Source organism: Hermetia illucens, chromosome 6 (assembly GCF_905115235.1).
Source record: "Hermetia illucens chromosome 6, iHerIll2.2.curated.20191125, whole genome shotgun sequence".
Lineage (NCBI taxonomy): Eukaryota > Metazoa > Arthropoda > Insecta > Diptera > Stratiomyidae > Hermetia > Hermetia illucens.
The window spans coordinates 40,084,542-40,107,428 of record NC_051854.1 but is presented as its reverse complement, the minus strand read 5'-3'; the positions used below and the strand labels follow the sequence as shown (position 1 = coordinate 40,107,428).

The 22,887-nt window shown below is 46.4% G+C and overlaps 1 protein-coding gene across 1 annotated transcript; it reads right to left on the bottom strand.

Annotated features, from left to right (window-relative positions):
• Positions 1-1,473: 1,473 nt before the first annotated feature.
• Positions 1,474-13,086, bottom strand: LOC119659671 (vacuolar protein sorting-associated protein 37C). The gene is made up of 3 exons (XM_038067896.1): positions 12,859-13,086; positions 12,620-12,791; positions 1,474-1,964 (listed from the first exon to the last, which is right to left on the bottom strand). The coding sequence occupies exons 1-3, from the start codon at positions 12,970-12,972 to the stop codon at positions 1,618-1,620; spliced, it is 633 nt and encodes a 210-aa protein (XP_037923824.1). The 5' UTR covers positions 12,973-13,086; the 3' UTR covers positions 1,474-1,617.
• Between the last annotated feature and the right edge of the window lie 9,801 nt (positions 13,087-22,887).

Here is a 22,887-nt window from a genome sequence, read left to right as displayed (position 1 = left end):
TTCGAGGCAAATATTAAAGACCCATTTATGAAGAATCTACTTGCCCCTAGTCCTTTTTAAGGTTTGGTGCAAAACATTTATATGGAATCTAAGCCTCAAAATATGGCCCCTTCCGATAACTGTTTAAATAAACTTACTAATAGTATATTACCAAATTTTAGAAATTGGCAGTACGGAAGGTCGCGGTTCAAATCTCACTGGTGGCAGTGGAATTTGTATCGTGATTGGACGTCGGATTCTAGTCGTCTCGTCTACCTGAGTCAAATCAGGGTAATAATCTCGGGCGAGCGCAATGCTGACCACATTGCCTCCTACAGTGTTCTGTAGTGTACCGTTACGGTCTTGAATGAAGTGCTCTAACACACTTCAAGGCCCTGATCCAACATGGATTGTTGCGCCAACGATTATTATTATTATTATTAATTGACATTCAAGTCAAATATTAAAATTCCATTCATGAAGAATCCATTTCTCCCCAGCCCTTTTCTGTATCTGTAGTAGATTGTCTTCGTCACATTTGTTAATAATATTGAACTCCTAGTGTGAAGCGTATGAGGTTGACTACTATCAATACAGTGCTTTCCAGATTGGTGAAAATAGCTTTTTAAAAAGTAGAGAGCATTTTTAACTATATACACACGCAACTGTAATGTACTCATAATTCCTCTAATAGGGAAGCACAAAACCTTTTATACCTGGAGCGTTTAGCCTCCGGTTTTCCGACTTCTTTTCCTTTTATATATTTTGTTAGATAAGTTGCTTTCGAAGGCTGCCGCGAGGCGCGCCGTTAGATTTCGGTCCAAATTAAGGAGCATCACAATTGTTCTATGCTACGCACCAACGGAAACTTTCGATATAGTGGAAAAGGATGCTTTCTATGAGGAACGCAGTTCAGGGAGACTTCCTAAAGGTGACATTGTGATCGTGATGGGTGACCTCGATGCCAACGTGGGATCTAATTACACCTAGCTTGGACATGTGATGAAGAAACACGGTCTTAGCAATCGCAACGGTAATTGTAGGAGGTTCGTGGATTTCTGAAACTTATACCGCCTTGTCATTGGTGGCAGATTGTTCGAACACAGAGCCTGTCACAAGGTCAGTTGGGTTTCAATTGGCCAACGTCGTACGCAGCAATCAGATCGACCACATCGCGATCAGCAGTAGATTTAGGATTTGTGTTGGATGTGCATAAAAAGAGAGGCACGGACATCGGTAGGCAGGCGGTAGTTTTGAAGCATTGTATTTTACCAGCGTCCAAATTTTCAAATAATCAAACGGTCGTCGGTTCGGTTCTGTTTGTGATACATAGGTTATTTGGTACAAACATTTACATTTAGTCCGAAAGAAATTACCCCGCTTGGTAATTCTGTAGTAAGGGTACCTTGTACTCAACGACAAAAAGTAATGGATGCTTCGCTTATAGAATTAAGCCAAATATATCCAGAAAATAAGAACTTTTCCATGTCGATATGAATAAATCAAACAGTGGGTTTTTATTGTTCATTATATTACAATCCTAATTTATTATATTTTCTCTTAAAAATAAAATGCAAAAGCTTATGGGTGATTGGCTTCCTCTTTATATGCGAGGAAAACTATTATAAGAGTTCCAAATCAAAAAGGCCTAGGAATTCCTGGCATTGGCATTGGCATAGGCCCCAACGGATACGGTACACCACCGGTAGTGATGGAATACGGGGCACCGATTGAATTTGCCGGGAAGAATCCACCTGTATATGAACTTCTTGGATTTCGCATAATTTCCTTCATTTTTTCAACTTTCAATTTTCTGAGATGCATTGTTTTTCTCGATACCATAAATTGATCTAAAAATGACTCCAGTGAAACTTCATTTTCCAAGAAGCCTTTTACAAATTTCTCTGATTCTTCTTCACTTTCCATCGCAGCCACTTCTAACTTCGCAAGAGCTGTGTCCTGATTTAAATTGCCTGATTTTGACTCTGAAATGACACAAATAAGTGTTAATCGAATTAGTTTGAAATATTGGAGGTAGATTTTTAATGGTGGGAATCAGAATAATGATCTTAAATTTAATTGAAGCAGATTCCAGTTTTTGTTCTCCAAGAATAAATATTCTTCAAAATGTATTACGATTCTGGTTCTCCAAGTTACGATTGTACCATCGGTTTTATTACTTTAAATGGATGTAAAATAACTCAAACATAAAGATCTTTAAACAATTCTAAAGCGTCAATACCAGCGATTTTACTCTGTTTGCGTGCATTGATGACCAAAATAATTTCTCTTTGGAGGAATAGTTCTTAACCGCGTGTTATGGTGACTAGCCATTTCATCCACAAGAGTGGGAACGTCTACAGAAGTGATACGGTTGAGAATGGTGGTGAATTTACTCGTCATCGTGAACGAAGAGCCGACCATTAACGTCCTTCATAGGACCATCGAAAGATTTGCAAACATATGCAAGCTCTTTCGTGATGCGGTAAAAACGTCTGAAATGATTACGTTCAGCGGCATCTTCCGCTTCCTTGACTAACGCAATAGTCAATTGCCTTTCGTCACAGCGTACACTACATTGAAATTTTCGGGATGTCGCTCGGTATCCGAGTTCGAGCGTGTTATGCCCGTAATCACTTGCCGTATGGGGCAGAGGAAATTTTCCAATTGGTCCAATGGTTTCTTAGTTGATCCTAAAACAGTTATGAGTTGCTTTGTTCTGTTACTGAAGACGACGTCCAGAACATGTTCCTCAGCTTTAACGAACAGGAGCTTTTGATCAATTCTAACGCTGTTCTCATTTCGGGCTGTTGATCTGGGGTAAGTCTGGTGAGCGCTTGCCGTTGAACAGTTCCTTAACTGAAGTAATAAAAACTTGTTGTTTCTTTTTCGTTGGTGTGGGTATTTATTCTTGCAAATACCGATATTTCGGGAACCACTTGTCCCCTTCATCAGTGCAAACAAGTTGCCCTTCATCAGTGCAAACAAGTTGCACTTGTTTGCACTGATGAAGGGAACACACCAACGAAAAAGAAACAACAAGTTTTTATTACTTCAATTAATTAATCGTTGGAAACACCGCATAATTTCACTCTGAGTTCCTTAACGTTTGTTGATCAAACTGCTAATGGGTCGGTGTATCTATTCAGTCTTGCGAAGCTGAACCCCCGGTGAAAGAGACATAAACCAAAAACAATAATTCGGATTTTTAATTATAATTGCCATCACCTTACGTAAATGCTCAGTATAGTTTGGTTGATACTTAAAAAGATCATGAGTAAAAATCGGAAGACACATATAATAAAACTTGTTACGAAAGTGATGATTGGCATTTATGCAGACAATTCTCTGTTGGTTCTGCCATCAAGCTTTTCACGGTTAGTACTTTCCGAAGTCGGTCTTGTGTGTGTGTGTGTGTGTGTATGGTGGGGGAGAAGCTACAGCTTCTGAGCACTCAGGCCGTGTTGGCCCATTGTACTCGCCTCCCCCGTCTAACGGAATATTCCGGATTCGTTAACGTATCGCAGGATTTCCGTTAGTGGATGTGATGCTACCCGTCGCAATTGAAGGACATCGGCACCAAAGATCTGATGCCTGATGCGTCCATAGGCGGGGCATTCACATAGGAAATGCTCCGTGGATTCCGCTTCCTCATTACAGGAGGGACACGTATCATCTTCGGTAATTCCTATTTTGAACATATGCCCAGCTAGTGAATTATGGCCTGTCAGAATGTCCACAATACACCTGCAAGTCCTCCTGCTTTTCGACAGGATAAACTTTGCGGTACGTATGTTGGATTCTGGCAGGAAAAGTTTGGTGTGTCGAGCAGCATTTAAGCTCTGCCACCTGTCGTTATGGGAAACTTGTTCCCAGTTTTTGAAAACAGATTTAGCCAATGCTACTGATACCCCAATTGCTGGCTCCGGTCCCGGCATAGGGGAGATTGACCCCTCATTTGCTAAAGCGTCCGAGATTTCATTTCCCTCTATGCCACAGTGACCAGGTACCCAGAGTAGTTCCACCGTATTGAATCTAGACATAGAGTTCAAACGGTTTCTGCATTCCTGAACGATTTTTGAGGTGATCAAAGGACTGCTCAATGCCCTCAGTGCAGCTTGACTGTCACTGCAGATTGCGATGCGCCTGCCCTTCAACCGCTCGTCAATCACCCAGTTTGCCACCCTTAGGATCGCATAAACTTCGGCTTGAAAAACCGTTGCATATTGTCCCAAAGGAAAAGCCCAGCTCGTTTTTATTCGAGAGGTAGACTCCGGCTCCAGAACCCTCTTCTGTTTTTGAGCCATCGGTGTAGAAGACTTCCGTATATCCCGCCACGCAAGCCTCTGGGTCTTCCCAGTCTTCTCTACGCTTCAGGGTAACTACATATCTTCTACAAACAGATGTATGGGGACACGAGAATCGGAAGGCATTGTAAGAACTGGATTTAGTCCTCCCAGTAACTCTTCCAAAGCTCTGTGCCCCCCACATTCGTTGTTTTCCTATAGATCTAATCGAATTAGCCTATGAGCTGCTCTCATTGCAGTGCTTTGAATAAGTATATCCATGGGCTGCAAATTGAGTAGTGCATTCAGAGCTGCACCGGATGTCGTGCTCATGGCACCAGTGATACCCAGACAAATAGTTCTTTGCAGTGCGTCTAGTTTACGGTGAAAACCTTCTTGTCTCACCTTAACCCACCACACTACGGATGCATATACGAACATGGGCCTAATGATGGCAACGTATATCCACATTACCACATGAGGCCTGAGTCCCCATGTCGAGGCAAAGGTCCGTCTGCACAGCCCATAAGCTGTGAGAGCTCGTTTCATCTTTACCTCTACATGTTTGTTCCAAAGAAGTTTTTTATCTAGAGTGACTCCCAGATATTTCACTTCTTCGGAGAGTTGAAGGGTAGTACCCCTCATCTCAGGGAGGCAAAGTCCATCCAGTTTTCTCCTTTTTGTGAATAAAACCATTGTGGTTTTATTTGGATTAACTGACAAACCATGTCTAAGGCACCAGCTGTCTATCAAATCAACGGGACGCTGTATATTCCTACACATCGTTCCAAGATCCCGATCAACAGCAAGTACAGCCACGTCATCAGCATAAGCTTGAGCGTGTATTGGCAAATTTTGCAGTTCGCATAGCAGTGAGTCGATCAGCATACTCCACAGAAGCGGCGAAAGCACATCTCCTTGGGGGCAGCCCTTCGTTGCTTTTGTAGTCAGGTAACGATCGACCAATACCTCAGCGCACAACAATCTTTGCGTTAGCATGGCATGGATCCACTTAATTAAAGCATCATCAACACCATGCGCTCTGGCGGCATCACAAAGTTTTTGAAAAGGCGCACAGTCAAAAGCCCCTTCAATGTCCACGAACACCCCCATCGCGTACTCACCATTCAAAGTTGCATCCTCTATCTTTGTGACCAAAGAATGAAGAGCAGACTCACAGGACTTTCCACGTTGGTAAGCATGTTGGTTTTCACTAAGTGGGTGTGACCTAAGTGCGTTTCCACGAATGTGACGCTCCACCAGTCTCTCCAAACCTTTCAGCAAGAATGAAGTCAAGCTGATCTGTCAGAAGTTCTTTGGATTAGAATAGTCATCTTTCCCAGGTTTCGGTATGAAAACTACCTTAACCTGTTGCCAAGAAGAAGGCACGTAGCCCAGAGCAAGACATCCTCGAAAAATATTTCTTAGAGGTCGCTCTAAATGCTCCATACCCTCCTTTAGCATGGCCGGATAGATGCCACCCATGCCAGGTGCTTTGAAATGTTCAAAGGACAGTATGGCAGTTCTCACCTTTTCATGGGTAACAACCGCTTTCGTAGTGTTCCAGTTCCCCTTGCAACGCTTGCGTGTTGAAAGGGTTGCAAGAACCGTCAACTCTCCCCCTACCACTTCTCTCACCCGTTCTCCCGGGTGGTGTACTTCCAGGAGGGTCTGTACTGAGTCCAGTCTGGAGCTCGTGAAAGTACCGTCGGGTTTTCTAAGAGAATCCAACTTGGCCGACTCATCCCTTTTGAGGACTCTGCACAGCCTTGAAGTCTCCCTTTCGCCTTCCAGTTCCTCACAGTACGCTCTAAAGGAGTCTCGTTTCGAGCACCTCACGAGCCTCTTATATTCACGTTGTGAGGTCCTGAAATTTAACCAGTCTTCGTCCTTGTTACTTTTGCAAGCACGATTTAGAAGTCGCCTGGTTGATTTCCTGAGTTTTTACAGTCCTCGGTTCCACCAAGGAACCGTTTTACCGCTTTGGCCTCGGGAAATAGGACAAGCCTCTTCATAGCACTCTAAAAGTGTGCCGTTCAGAGTTTTCAATTCATCTTCCAGCACCAAAGGAGTCCTTAGTCGCCTAGGGAACTGTACTTTATTGCCAAGAAGTTCATTGAACTTTGCCCAATCCGTTTTCCTAGGGTTCCGTCTTTGTACTGCAGACTGTTCGCCCGCAATAGTCAGATTGAATTCTAGATATCAGTGATCTGACAGTGAAACCTCGTCTAGCACTCGCCAGTGTGTAATCAACTCTAACAATTTTGGGGTACAGATGGTGAGGTCAATTACTTCGCTTCTTCTCGGTCCCACGAACGTAGGGGCGCACCCTACGTTTGCAGTCATAAGACCAGCTGAAGTGATGAAATCAAATAGCTTCTCTCCTCTTGGATTGCATTTGCTACTGCCCCAACAAATATGTTGAGCATTCGCATCGCAACCTATTAAGAGTTCGAGACCACTTGATTCTGCATACGCCACCAGATCCCTAAGTTCTTGCGTCGGAGGAGGATACAAAGAATCATAGGGTAAATAAGCGGAGGCAACTATTATGTTTTTCCTCTCGCCCTTTATTTGGTATTGTATGATGACCGTAGTTAAGTCCTGGGAACAATATTGTCTCAGCATAGTTGCCTCTAACCGTCTTGACATCAGGACGCAAGCTCTCGGTCTTATGGATCTTTCGTCGTAGAAGATCCTAGCCCTCTTTACTGATCCAATGTCACAGATTCTGTTAAATCGAACCCACGGTTCTTGCACCAGAAAGATATAGGGGAAATTCTGCAGCTTTGTCATTCTCGCTGCCAACAGGTAGGAGGGAGCTTTGGCATGCTGCAGGTTGATTTGACCAATCTTTATGTTTTTCGACATAAACTTAGTCTATTGTCTTATGGAAAACAGTTAGAAGCGTATGCGGCAGTCCGCGTATGACGGGGTTTCCCCCACACCGTACCGCCAGAGACTCGATCCCCTCGTGATTGATTTCTCTGAGAAAAGCCGTACTTGGAAGTACCGCAATTCCCATGTTCTCATCCACGAAAGATCTCATCCCATCCCGCAGAGCATTCGTCTGTTCTCCACTTAGCACCTTAATTGGTTTGCGGTGTCCGGGTTGCATAGATTCGATCACTCGAACTGGCATCAAGTCAGTTCCGTTCACGTCTCTGGCTTCCCTTCCTTCCGCCTGTTCCTTGGAAGGTGTAGGAGAAGTTACTAGCAGGTAGGATTCACTCTGTAGTCCCTCCCCCAGTGCGAGCCCCCATACGGGGGGCACACCAGTCCTAATCCCCGCGAGACGCGTGGATATAAGCCCTGATGCGGAGCACAATAAAGCGTTGTCCACAGCAGATGTGTTGGTCTTACGCTTCTTGCGCGCATTACCGCTGACAGAAGAGTCTGGTGCGTCCAGTGTGGATCTTACCGGGGTTTCCAGTTTATCCCCACCTTTCGCCGGAGATTCCGCGTCCTTGTATCCGATTTCTCTGGGCGTTACCGCGCCTGGTGGTATAGCCACGTCCATGTCCTCATTCCCAAGGTGCTTCATCTTCCTTCGCAGTGCTCTCTTTTGCCGTCGGCTTCGGGCCTTTCCAAGTTCACGGTGTCCGGGCCGCTTGGATCCATTTCCACACACCGGCGTTAAACCAGTATCGTCCACGTCACCAGCTTCCCGTTCTTCCGCTCTTCCTGGTAAGGATGAAGGAGAAGGTTCTAACAGGCAGAATTCAGCCGACTTCTCTCAAACTTTCTAGACTTTCCCAAGGGTCCAAGGATGTCCTTGGGAAAGTCTATAAATTTTGAGAGAAAACGCGATGCGGTTATTAAACACAGATTCCGGTAATTGCCCCTCAAAACGGTGGGTCCATCGGAACGTCTCAGTTTTCCTTTTTGTTTTTCTTTAAAGCTTGCGGGTTACCAGCGGTTTTTAATTTACGTACATAACATATATGTTATTGTCCGATCCGTCAAGTGGATGTGGACTTAGGACTCCCAGCATCCTCAACAAAAAAATTACTTCGGCCTAGTTTAGGTCTGAACATACGACAGATTTCACTTCAATGTAATATTCGCACTCATGTCGTGTTTGCGATTATACACAAATGGTCACGCTCCTCCCAGGGCAGCGTCTAATGAGTTGCCTCTGCCCTGGACGAAACTATCAGTCAACTTTTCTCATATATATGTATGCTTTTGTGCACAGAGTAAAGTGGAAATGCGTGAAGATGCGTTACATCCATTTAGATGCGCAGATATATATTATGTGTGCATCAGCATGCAGTAACAGACGATGTGTGTTTATTTAGGATGAATACAGCATTTGTGCCGTTAATATGTATGTACATTTGTATATGATGGAATATTTTGTATTCTCAGCAATTTACGAATGGAAAATGATGAAATCTTTATACCCAGTTTCCGGTAGCCCGATTTCTTCCTGACCTGGCGAGGTGTTGCCAAAGCTTACATTGGCATTCAGATCATCCATCACAATCACAATGTCACCTTTAGAGGCGGCCTGGTCTGATTATGCTTCAGGTTAAAGTTGCATAATTCGGCAAGTCCTCACACGACCTCCTCGTGGTGGCCACTGGAAACCGTCTTCGGACGAGCCAAGAGTGTATAGGGCCGGGCTGGAAGTAGGCTCATCCAACTGACGAGGATCTGCTTGTCTGCTGGTCATGTGTTAGGGGCAAGATGCTAATAGGACCCCAAGCCAAGGTGGAAAAGCATAGGCCTTGACATCTTCAGTTTCAAATAAGACCCTTACCCTGGTGACTGGGCCAGCCATGGTGGACATTTTTCCCGGACTGCTCTTTTTAAAAAACGATAAGAGAAGAAGAGGGGATGATGCCAGGCGCATCATCGGAGGACGAGCTGCTGGCATCCAGCCAGGAGACAGTAGCCATCGAGAGCAATACACTCGGTGCCAGTCGCAGCACCGCTGTGCTGAAACCAACCGCAGGGACCTGTCGGAGTAAGGCGGCAGATGAATTAGTGGCTTCCAGCCTGGAATCCACTGCCGTCAAACTGGGTGTGCGTCGCTAAGATCAGCGACGGCTGGGAGGGTGTAAAGTTTAAGGTCATCCCTTACGACGAGATTCCCAGGAGACCGGTCGCTCGCATCTGGTTGCCGAAGATCCGCATGGGTAAGGACAAGCTCATCCAGTTCCTGCGCCTTCAAAACCCCAGGATTCCCATGGACGACTGGGTTATCAAGGAGGAAGGAAAAGGTCAACTATAAAATGCGGTTCGGAGTCAGGGAGGCAAAAGTAAAAGCGTTCCGCTCTGCAAAACCGGACGACGAGAGAGGTGAGTCATTCTTTGATTTTATTATTACTTCAAACCTATCGATGTGTAACAGGGACAGTACACCAACCTTCCATTTCCCCAGCTCGGAGAACTGTGACGATTGGGAGGAGGTTCTTTATATCACCCTGAAGAACTGGAGAGTGTCTGACCAGAGATTCTTCTCGGATCACAGTTGGATACTTTTCAGTCTAGAACTCGCCACAGAGGTCTAGAAACAGAGACCCCAGTTTGGTCAAGTAATTAAGAAGAAACTTTCCGGTGCGCAAATTAGTAAGATTGGCACGACAGACGAACTGGAGTCAAAGGTCAGGGCTCTGGAAAAGGCATTCGATACCGCCTTTAAAGTCTCGTGCCCTACTAAGTACAGCATAAATATTGGCAGCTATACAAGAACTGCCTGAAGAAGTACAAATCGGCCATCAGGACCGCCAAGAGGCGCTCTTTGTTAGAATATTATCAGAACGATCGAACGATCGAAAACACCAGTGAATCCGCGAGGCTCAGTAAGATTCTGTCCAAGAAACATAAGAGCACATCCTTTCTTAAAAAGTCGGAAGGCTCCTGAACGGAATCTTCTAGTGAAATCTTGGCGCTGCTGGTTCAAACGCACTTACCCGCCAGCGAGGAGGACTATGAGTCAGAACCTTGCTTGAAGGGTTTTCTGCCACCCCAGCTGTGCGAGACTATCGAATCAGTAATTACTGAGGATAAGATCGGCTGGGCCAAAAAACAGCATCTCCGCATATAAATCTCCAGTCATGCTGCAGAAGCAGCAGCAAATAGTTGTGCCGTGGCATGTTGAGATTTACCGGAGCTGCATCTCTTTAGGATACGTACCACAGTCCTGGAGACGCGCACGAGTGGTTTTCATTCCGAAAGCGAGCAGGCCCGGTCATGAGTCGGTGAAGGACTTTCCAAGTGGCCATCAAAGCCTTGTGCTCAGCGACGACATCTTCCAGGCTGGTGGGACAGTGCAGAGACGCGCTGAACCGTCTGGGCGGCAGGCTCAAGGTCACGTTCCTCTGGGTTCCCGGACATAGGAACATAGAGCGGAATGAGCGGGCTGACGGAGTGGCCACGTCAGGCTCTGCTTTTGACAGCCCTCCGCTGAATATGGTCGGCGTTTCGCACTACTTCGCAGCCGCTGGCCTTAGTTGCCGAAGACTTACAAGCTGTGCCGAGTCAAGGAGAATTTGGCCCGCTTATAATATAGCCCGATTACAAGAGCTCCTATGCCCGACGCGTGCAAATGCATTTAAGATTACGGCGGTCTGCACGGGGCTCTGGCCCATAGGGGACCTTGCCGCCAGGCTCGGCATAGCCTACAATTCGCATTGCCGGAGCTGCAGAGAAGGAAGGGAAACCCAGATGCACTTTCTCTGCGATTGCCCAGCTCTAGCTAGAGTCAGTCTATGGACACTGGGCAAACCATTCTTTGGGGACCTCAGAGAGATTTCTAGCTGTCGGGTGGTAGAGCTGCTTTCCTTCGTGAATGCTACGGGCTGGCTCTGAAGATCCGAGCCGGCTAGACTCGGCTTCCCTGCCTTCATAACAGCAGTCACGGTCTTAGGAGTCTGTGGCATCAAAACGGCACACCACAGCGCTAATTGGGCTCCTCGGAGCCTCAGACATACCTACCTACCCTACCACTTCCAGTTTGACCGAAAATGATGGAAAGGATTCTTATTCTTTATGGAAACAATATATAAATGACGAGATGTTATTGGAGATTGTGTTGAGGATCAATGTGAAGCTAGTTGAATATAGATGTAAATATATGACTGCAATACAAAAAATGCACGTGGGAACTTAAATGTTAACGATCATCCCCGTCTTCTATTTTCTTGGGAAGGCCTCGGATTCCCGCATGAATATAAGTTACATATCTCCAGAAACTGCAGGAGCAATAATAAATACTTCTGCGGGGAGATTATAAGTTCGATGGCTTCCGCTTCCGCTTGAGTGAATTGCAGGAGAGAAAACAAATTTGCGATCTCAAGCACATTTTTGGGATGCGGCTCTTCTTCATTACCATCTGCGGCATGACTTGCTTTCTTGACTAGTGCAATAATAAATTCCCTTTTGTCATGTCGCACACTACGTTGAACTTGCCGGAATCTCACAAAGTATAGGAGATCGACTGCGTCACGTTCGCCATCACTCGTAGCGATCAACAGAGATCGCAATCCCTTTCGCTTGTTGACTCGCTTCCATGCTACCGCAGTCAGCCAGATGTGGCCGACAACCTAGGTGGCACCCGAGAAAAGAGCATTTTTGATGGCTGCTCAACATTCATTGATATTCTCAGGCAGTTTATCCAGTTAATCGATCAGCAAAATAGCTCGCCACTGTCGAGCAAGCGCTGCACCATATAAACGGTCGATGTTTAACTTGAAGGGTTGTATGTCAACACAAGCGACTATTAGAGGTCAGCACCTCTCTTGTTACGCACTTCCACAAGATAACTCGAAGTTCTGTTTCAAGCCCTGGCGAAGTGTTGTCAGAGAGTACAAAGTGGAAGACGAATACTCTCCAGAGCCTCACCATCTTACTTCGCTTAGGCCCAGAACTGTCTCGCTTATATCATTGAAATTTTCACTCGAGTTGGAGGAAACGAACATTCTGAGGAACGTAGATATCTATGTCGAGGTTATGACAAAATATTTCAATCGAACATTTGACGGTTTTGTCTATTACGCGCCATGACAACGAACATTTCTCTGATATTGATTGTTTTATCTAAACTATTTCATTTTCATTCAAATACGGTAATAGAAATAAAACGAAACAATGACTTGTTCTACATGGTCCAATATATGTAAATACTTTTTGAAAACCCCCGGAATAATACTGCCGTGTCTCGTGGCTGTATATAATTGGAATTAAGCTTAATTCTACTGCGGAGAATGCGGACATTCAAGGGTATATTTTTGTATATAATTCTCGAATCTTCGATTAGATCTACATTAGTATCGTACCGGAATGTGGTAACATTAATTTATTCCAACGTATTTTATTTTTAATATTAATTTGGATTTACTACTTACTAATTTCCGTCAATTTTTCTTGCACCGAAGAGCACAGAGTCTTGCCTTCCTCCGACAATTCACTTATTATTCCTTTGAGCTCGAGCAGTTTCGGCTCTTTCGCCAGATTCATTTCTGCTAAGCTCCTATTTTCGCTGAGAATTGTTTCTTTTTCAGTGTCCAGGGGACCGATCTGAAATTCAAATAAAGTGTCAAACTCTGCAAAGTGCCAAAACAAAAAACAGATGATTCACACTTACGACTTCATTCACGCGGCTTTCTAGCTTTTCATCGTCGTTCAACAGCTCCTTCAGTTCGTCCGAGGATAAATCTGAGAGGGACGCCTGTGCCCGACTCATATATTGTTGATACATGGCTGAATTATTTACTTTCTACGACGCTTAGGACGCCTAAACTGAATGGTGGACGAAAACTAAGCAATGACGTTTTGTCAGGGTGACTTGATTTGATGACAATTCCGCTCCTTTTTCACCAACAAATACAGTTCATTGGCGGATGAACGATAAAGCAGTCTCCGAAATCTTTCAAGAAATCGTGAAATTCCTGCAGCGAAGACATTTATCTAGTGAAGACAATATTGATTAGCAAAGGCACTACGAAAAAATAAAAATTGTAGTGGTTGGAAATGCTTCAACAGGAAGCAAAATTGGCCGCCCAAAAGTTTAAGGGAGAGATGGTGAACCCGCTTCTGTGTTATAAGGAGGGGGTTGCGTTGGCGGCAAGTTGTTGAGGTAAAATTGTAAAATCAATTGTAACATTTGGGCATCAAATTTATTGCAATGAGTATGATCAAGAAAACGGGGTGACGCTCAAGGAGGTTAGAAAGGATAAAAGGCAATATAGCAAATATAGGATCCAGGTTAGAAAGATGTTCTATAAATTAAAAAGATAAATTTGAATACATATTTCTACTTGAAAATAATTAAGTTTTTCTCAAAAGTTGAACACTTAGGGCGAATTTTATCATTTTTAAGCCTGATTACGCTGATTGTAAATAATTTGTTTTAACTTCATTTTCTCCTTCAAAATTCGGGGTATTTGCCATTTCCGACAATATGCCGGTTATCTCGTTCCTCTTTACTTCGCACGATATATTTTTGGTGATCAAAGGGTAGTGTAGGTCCCAGGGCGAAACGTTTTACGATGGAGCATAAAACCTGGGAAACTCCAACAGCTCTACTACCAAACCCTATCTCCACCCCCACGTGGTGATCGCTGGGAGCTCTTTCCTAACGAAACGCTGCAGACGGAGAAGGATGAAGTCGAGTCTTCCGCGCCTAAAAAGGGGACAAATTAGACCAACTGGTCCTCCAGGCTGGAGGTTGGGTAGGGTTGACAACAATACACGGAAAACAACATGTTACGAAGCCACAAAAGGAGCCTCGTACTGGACTGATAACCCAACGACGAACCCGGCAACAACAGCGGAATAACGATTTGCGCATTTTCTCATTGAACGTGCGCTCCCTGCTCTCTGCTAACCCCCTAGGTTCGACGATGAATGTAAGCTAGCAACGGAACGGAAGAATGCTGCGTACCAAGTAATGCTGCATTCTCAAAGGACGCGGGCACGCACGGAGATGTATAGCAACCACCGGCGAGCGAAGAAGCGACTTCACAGACGGCAAAAGGAAAAGCCTGGGAGAACCAACATGTCTGTGAACTCGAAAAGTACAGGGAGCAACCGCACCAGGCACAGGCAAGTTTTACCAACAAGTCAACAGGGTGAAGTCTTACATACCTCGATGCTCATCCTGGAGACAAAGAAAGAAATCTGATTTCCGATAGCATGTGTTGAGTATTTTGATGAACTGCTGAACAATCAGAACTTCGGTGGTTGGAGGTCCTGCCAACTGAAGACAACGGACAAATGCTGCTACCGCCAAGCATGGAAGAAACAGTCCGTGCCATATACCGGTTCAAAAACCATAAGTTGCCAGGAGCCGATGGAATTACAGTCGAATTGGTTAAATATGGAGGCGACCAATTACACCAAACGATGCATCAACTTATGCTCAAAGTGTGGGATAGCGAATCAATGCCTGGGTAGGTGGGAGGTAAACGCCCACCCGTGGATAAAAATTGGCTATGGGAAGGACACCCAGAAATTAAACCAAATATGGAAGAGGAGAAAAGTAGTTTTTTTACGGTGCAGGGCTTCGGAAACCCAGTGCCGGCGGTTTTTGGGAGTGAGCAAGCGGGCTCCCGGCCGTCGATATCCAACGACCGCAGTGCCTCAGTAGTGGGAAACTTGGCTACTGTGGCATCTAATGCTACAAGAGATAATGGTGGAGTGGAAATTAGGTCCACACCGGATCCCTTTAGGAGGAGTTCTAAGCTTGGGAGATCACCACCGAGAACAATGGTTCTTTTTGGTAGTCGAGATTCGTCGCGGGACTCTGAAAGAAATACGAATAGTCCCTTAATCGAGATCATTCCTTGTGGCGCAAGGTGCGAAAGCAAACGGGAACATACCGGAATGGCGTTCGTTACACTCGGGGAACGAATAAATGAACTGTGCGAGTTCATCAAGGAGAGGCGGAAAATCTACCAAAATATTCGAGCCTTGATAAGAGGCATTAAATTGTCTTATATCAAGGCACTCGAAGAAAAGAATTCCCAAGCGTCAGTTGGCAAGGTCACAAGGGAAACGCAGGTGACGCCTCTCCATGATAAAGCAGGCGGGAAGACAGGAAAACGGCCTAGAGACGGTACCAGCGAGCCTCTTGGACCACAGCAAGTTCCGAAGAAGAAAAAAGCCTCTTCACCAAAGAAGGCGGAGCCGGCGAGAGTACCCGCGAAAGTCGGTAATCTCACGATTGCAGCCACAACACCTACAAAAGTGGAAAAAACCAACGCCCGGAGGCCCGAACAATGGACTAAGGTGAGCAACAAGAGGCAAAAGGACAAAAAGAAGCTCCGCCCGGAAATAATAATTATTTCCAAGAAGGGAAATATGTCCTATGCCGACATCCTCCGAAAGGTGAAGTCAGACCCGGAATTGAAGGATTTGGGGATAATGTGAGCCGTATTAGGCGAACACAGAAAGGGGATCTGATGCTGGAGTTAAGTAAATCCGCCGACAAGTCGGCCGATAACTTCCGCGGAAAGGTGGAAAGTCTACTTGGAGAGGAAGCTGAGGTAAGAGCTCGGAAACAGGAGATAGTGGTTGAGTGCAAGGACCTAGATGAAGTCACCTCACGGGAGGACATCTGTGCTGCGCTAAAGCAGCAGTTCAACCTTGGCGATATAGACCAGAATGCCATAAAAAGGATGAAGAAGGCATATGGTGGCACACAGACCGCTATTATTAGTTTGCCGGCGGAATCAGCTATTAAGTTGATTACCGCGGGCAAGGTAAGAGTAGGTTGGGTCGTGTGCAGGCTCAGGGAACAAATCTCTCTAAAGAGATGCTTCAGATGCCTCGATTTCGGCCATTTTGCGGCGGCATGCACTAGCCAGCATGATAGGTCGAGGAGTTGCAGGAAGTGTGGGGAAGAGGGCCACCTCATCAAAGATTGCACCGGAGATCCACGGTGTATGTTATGTAGTGGGAAAGAGGGCGTGGACAGCCGGCATATTGCGGGAAGCAGCAGATGTCCGGTATATAGGAGGGAGCTGAACCGCACAGGCAAATGAGATTGATACAAATCAATCTCAATCACTGTGAGGCAGCTCAGGACCTGCTCTCGCAAACTATTCGAGAGTCGAATGTCGATGTCGCGGTTATTTGCGAGCCGTACAGAAACTACGGCGGCGCGACTTGGGCGGTGGATGCGTCTGGCAACGCGGCAATCTGGGCGTGCGGAAGACAGGCCATTCAGGAAGTCATGGCCCCCCCGGCAGCCGGTTTTATAAGGACGAAGGTCAACGGTGTCCATATTTACAGCTTCTACGCTCCTCCTAGTGCAACTTTAGCACAATATGAGGAGATGTTAGACAGTCTGGTGTTGGATGCTAGAGACCGCAGCCCTAAAATCATTGCGGGCGACGAACACCAGAGGTCAAATTCTGTTGGAGTCATTTGCGGAGTTGGACATCGTGCTGGCCAACGTTGGATGCGTGCCCACATTTCGAGGAAGAGGGTCGGGTTCGATCGTTGACCTGACATTTGTTAGCACTTCACTGGTGAGGGGGATGGCTTGGCAAGTGAGTGAGCACTACACCCACAGTGACCACCAGGCCATCTTCCTCCACATTGGGAACCGGGGAAGCAGTCAACGATGCTCTGGAGGTGGAAAGGCTTAGGCGGTTGGCTGGTCTATCGGAGCTTTCGACGAGGAGACATTCCTGGCCGCATTGGAGGGAGCCCATGATCCGGATGGAACAGCGGTGGAAAGGGTCACACAGCTGTCTCAGCGTGTAACCGAAGCATGCGACGCTACGATGCCACGACGACGTTTGCACCACGGCAAGAGGCCAAACTACTGGTGGAACACGGAGATCGCTGCCTTGAGATCCTCTTGTCTCCGAGCGAGGAGACTTTCCCACAGGACAAGAGGAAGGCCGGAGCACTAGGAGCGTGAGGAGGAATACAGGGATATGCGAAGCAACCTTAAGAAGGCGATTCGGAGAAGCAAGCGGGAATGCTACCAGAAGCTCTGCATGGAGGCTAATACGAATCCGTGGGGTACAGCCTACCAAGTTGTAATGAAGATAAGATCCGCGGGCGAAAATCACCTCAGGTGACATGCCCACGGCTCCTGTTGCAAATAATTGCAACTCTTTTCCCGCAGCAGGAGCAGGACGAAAGAGAACCCCAACTGGCAGCTCAACAGGACGTCTTCTCGATCCCTGATGTTACCGAAGAGGAACTTTAGGAAATCTGCAGACGTATTGGGGACAGCAAGGCTCCGGGATTGGACGGAATTCCGAACAGGACTCTGAAGGTGGCGGTCAAGGCCAGACCAAGGTGGTTCGCAAGCACATTCGAATCGTGCATGGCGGAAGGAGTGTTTCCCGCCCAGTGGAAGAGGCAGAAACTGGTCTTGCTACCGAAGCGTCGAAAACCACCCGGCGTGCCCTCTTCATATCGCCCTATTTGTCTCTTAGACACCATGGGGAAGATGTTGGAGAGGGTGATATACAACAGGCTGCTCCCGTTCATCGAGCTTGCGGGTGGTCTTTCAGAGCGGCAATATGGGTTTCGGCGAGCCCGTTCTACGGTCGATGCAGTAGCAAAGGTCGTGGAATTGGCTCAAAATGCGATGGCCATGGGCAAATGCTGTGCTCTGGTGACGCTGGACGTCAAAAATGCTTTTAACTCAGCCAACTGGGGCTGGATTAAGGGCGTTTTGGCCAAACTGGGTGTTCCTAGCTACTTGGCTCGGCTCATCGAGAGTTACTTTTCGGATAGACTTCTCTGGTACGAGAGGGACGACGGGCCGAAGGAGTACATTGTAACAGCAGGTGTGCCTCAAGGTTCTGTATTGGGACCGCTGCTGTGGAACATAATGTACGACGGAGTGCTTGGCCTTCGCGTGCCGGAGGAGACAACGCTGTTTGGTTTTGCGGACGACTTGGCGGTAGTTGCAATTGCAAAGCATCCCGAGGACGTGGAGCTTTATGCAAATGAAGTCATTCATACCATCAAGTCATGGTTACGAATGGCCAAGCTGGACCTGGCGGACGAAAAGACGGAGGCGGTCCTCATTACCAACCGTAGGAAGAACAACACGGTTACCATCCAGGTTGGTAATCGTGAGGCCGTCTCAAAATCGGTTGTCAAATACCTGGGGGTCATGATCGATGCCAAGCTGAGTTTCAAGGGACACTTGGATTATGCGCGAGAAAAGGCAGCAAATGCCAGCTCATTCCTTGCAAGGATGATGCCTAACGTGGGAGGGCCGAAGTATAGTCGCAGGCTACTCATCGCGGGAGTGGTGAGGTCGATCCTGCTATACGCGGCCCCTGTCTGGGCGGGAGCGTTGAACCACGCTGTCAACCGGAGGAAGATATGTTCGGCATACCGGCCAATTGCGCTAAGGGTGTGCAGCGCATTTAGGACGGTGTCGACGGAGGCAGTGTGTGTTATCGCAGGAATGATCCCTATAGATCTTCTAGCGAGCGAGGCACACTGGCTCTACGAAAAACGGAAGGCAAATCCAGCCGAGGTGAATGCGGATTTCCGAAAAGCCATCAGGAGAGAGTTGTGTGGCAAGTGGCAACAACGATGGGATAACTCCGACAAGGGCAGGTGGACCCATACATTGATCCCGTGCATCGAGAAATGGGTCAACCGAAAGCACGGAGAATTGAATTACCACCTGACACAGTTCCTTACGGGACACGGTGGCTATAGGAAGTACTTGCATCGCTTCGAGTTGGACGAGTCTCCCAACTGTCCTGAATGCGGTGCTACACTCGAGGACCCGGAGCACGTTATGTTCCATTGTCCCAGATTTCTGCAGCAGAAAAGGAGGTTGAACAGCATCTTAGGGGCGGACATCGAGCCCTCCAACCTGGTGGAAGAGATGTTGAAGTCGGAGGAAAACTGGATGGCGGTAAATGAGGCAGTAGCCGTGGTGCAGACAAAACTCCTGGAGTTCGATCGAGCTCGGAAGGCGGCGCGACGGAGACGTGACATGGACGAGCTGGTATAGCGAACCAGAGCCTCCCCCGCGAAGTAATACTTCACGGTGGTCCCGCGGGGAGGGGCGGAAGAGTGGGGGTGGTTTTAGTGGGTGTGAATTCCACACACTGCTGCAACCTCGTGCAGCAGCGTCTTTCTAAGATTTCCACCTCCATCCATAAAAAAAAAAAAAAAAAAAAAAATGCCTAATGGTTGGCAATGAGGTATTATCTGTCCCATACATAAAAAGAGAGATATCACGCAGTGCATCAATTATAGAGGTATCACGTTGATGAGTAAAATATTTTCCGCTATCTTGCTAGGTCGGATAGCCCCATATGCCCAGAACATCATTGGTCCATACCAAAGAGGCTTCACTCCAGGCAAATCAGCAACAGATCAAATTTTCTCTCTGCGGCAAGCGATGGAAAAATTGTTGGAATATGGACATTAGTTGCACCTTCTTTTTATCGACTTTAAGGGTGCCCATGATAACATAATAATAATAATAATCGTTGGCGCAACAATCCATATTGGATCAGGGCCTTGAAGTGTGTTAGAGCACTTCATTCAAGACCGTAACGGTACACTAGGAGGCAATGTGGTCAGCATTGCGCTCGCCCGAGATTATTACCCTGATTTGACTCAGGTACTCATTCACAGCTGAGTCGACTGGTATCCGACGTCAAATCACGATGCAAATTCCACTGCCACCAGTGAGATTTGAACCGCGACCTTCCGTATGACAGCCAGGGTAAAACCGTACACGGCCATGCGAGAATTGAGTAACCCAACGAAATTAATAAGACTGACTAGGATGATCCTGACCAATGTGCAAGGTCAGATAAAAGGGGCAGGATTACTCTCGAGACCATTCGACATCAACAACGGTCTAAGACAAGGGGACGTTTTATCATACCTCCTCTTTCATCTGGCCCTGAAAAAAGTGATCCGTTATGCTGAGGTAAATGCGAGGGGTACGATTCTCTTTAAGTCCACTCAACTACTATATCGAGAAACTGCGAGAAGTACAAACTGCCTTCACCTAGATCGAGCAGGCGACACGAGATCCTAGGGTGCACATCAATGAAGGCAAGACAAAATATATGGTCTCAATGTCAGCACCAACCAGCCAACAACATCAAACTGAACTGGTCGAACAGGAAGAATAAAGATAGACCACAACTTTGAGAACGTTGATAATTTCTCCTATTTAGGGTCGAAAATCACAATCGATAACATTTACGACGATGAAATCCGCACACGGTTGTTGACAGCCAATGGAGCCTATTTCAGCTTACAAAAACTGTTCCGCTCGAAACGTTTCGCCATAGGGTCAAAGCTCTTACTGTACAAGACAGTGATCTTGCCAGTTCTCATGTATTCCTTTGAAAACTTGGGTTCTTATCAAGAAAAATTGTGAACTCTTGGCTGCTTTCGAGAGAAGAATCCTGCGAAGAATTTTTGACCCCCTACATGAGAATGGAGAATGGACCTTGGCTACATAACGACGAAATCTATGACCAACTGGTTGCGGATAAAATCCGGCTCGACAAGTTGCAGTGTGAGGGTCACCTAATCCATATCGGTGAGGATGATCCTCGCGAAAAGTTTATAAGGTCCATATTTATTGCAGGAAAAGAAGACGAGGCAGACCCTGCCTGAGATGGACCTCGGCGCAAAACCGGGATGCCTGGAGCTGCATATTAAGGCAGGCCTAGACCAGATACCAGTTGTTGCGCTGTTGATAATGATGAATATATATTAGGGGTTCCTATTGGATTCTTTGGCAATATATCTTTTCTGTCCACATCGTCTGAATCAATTGGATCGATCAATGCCGTTAGTGCATGTCTCCGCGAGCAGTCCCCATCAACTTAATGCCGGACCGGACCAAATGGACCAAAACAGAGGGAGTAAGCTGCTCTTCATTTGGTCCGGTCCGGCATTAATTTGATGCCGACTTAGGACCTCACAATTCTCAAAAAAAAGATCCATGAAAAGAAATGCCTCCACCATAAGTTTTCCTACGGTAAATATACAAGAAAGCCAATCGGGAGGCAAAGAAAGCAATCGCTGTCACCTGAGCGGTCCATTACAAAGATCTATACGATAAACTGCACACTCGGGATGGTAAGATCTTTGTAAGATCTATCGACTTGTCAAAAGTCGACACAAGCGCACACAGGGTATCGAACACTTCTGTTGCGTCAATGACAAGAACGGTACTTTGCGTACCGACTGACGAACCTCGACGGATAGGTGGCGAGAATATTTCGAGCAGATTTCAATTTGTTCATTCTCCACTTCAACAAGAGTTGCCGACATTTGGAGTAATTCTACCTGTCAGCGTCGCTGAAGTCCAGGAAGCAATAAAACGGATGAAATTGGGAAAATCAACAGGACCTGACGACATCGCATCTGAGCTCTGGAAAACGAAAAGCTGGGGCCCAACACTGTGGCTCAGTGAATTATTTTATCGGGGCATTGAGGATGGTAGAACACTATCTGACTGGAAAGAAAGTACCGATCAGGTTACTGTCCCATACGACAACGATCGCACGAATACGGTTGTTAAGAATGCATTGAAAAATCTTTATGTTGAATGCATTCTTAACAACCGTATTCGTGCGATCGTTGAAATAACTGTGAATTAAGACAGGTTTGTGAAGAACTGCGGAACTACTGACGCAATACACGCTGCGCGGTTACTCATGGAGAAACACCGTGAGAAGCATCGCCCTCTTTACATTGCCTTTCTGGATCTAGAAAAAGCGTTTGACCGTGTACCACACGAACCCCCCAATGACAAGAACGGTACTTTGCTTACCAACCGTCGAGCCGCGACGGATAGATGGCGAGAATACTTCGAGCAGATTTCAACTGAAGAATTTGCTCATCCTCCACTTCTACAATCATTGCCGACATTTGGAGCAGTTCCACCAGTCAGCGCAACTGAAGTCGAGGAGGCAATAAAACAAATGAAATCGGGGAAAGCAACAGGACGACATCGCATCTGAGCTCTGGAAAGTGAAGAGCTGGGACCCAACTCTGTGGCTCAGTGAATTCTTTAACCGGGTTATTCAGGAAGGAAGAACACCATCTGACTGGCAAGAAAGTACCACTGTTCCAATATGGAAAAAGAAAGGTAGTCCAGCAGAATGTTTAAATTACCGTCCGATCCGGTTACTTTTCCATACCATGAAGATTTTTGAACGCATTCGCGAAATCGTTGAAATAACCGTGAATCAAGCCGGATTTGTCAAGAACTGTGGAACTACTGACGCAATACACGTTGCGCTGCTACTCATGGAGAAACACTGTGAGAAACATCGCTCTTTTTACATTGTATTTCTGGATCTGGAGAAAGCGTTTGACCGTGTGCTACATGAACTAGTCTGGAATGCTCTACGGCAACACCTAGTACCAGAGGAACTCGTGCGCTAACACGCTCCAAGAAGATAAGTTCGATGTATGACGAGTGCATCAAAACCATTTCGTGTCACTGGCGTCTAATAGCAAAAATGATTTCGGGCAACTTATCCAGAAATGGAAAGAACACGGTCTCAGATTGAATCTGAAAAAAAAACCGAATTTTTGACACTGATCCCCATGAAGCAGGCACTATCACTGCTAACGGCAGTGGCCTGCCAAAAACAGCGATTTCAATATATCGGTTCAATGCTATCAGCCAATA

Bases quoted from the DNA above. Each gene is read 5' to 3' on its own strand.
- LOC119659671 (XM_038067896.1), bottom strand. From the start codon at position 12,972: ATGTATCAACAATATATGAGTCGGGCACAGGCGTCCCTCTCAGATTTA. The intron at 12,792-12,858 runs GTAAGTGTGAAT...TTTGAATTTCAG, and splicing joins AAAGCCGCGTGAATGAAGTC to ATCGGTCCCCTGGACACTGA. The intron at 1,965-12,619 runs GTAAGTAGTAAA...GTGTCATTTCAG, and splicing joins AGAAAAATTGACGGAAATTA to AGTCAAAATCAGGCAATTTA.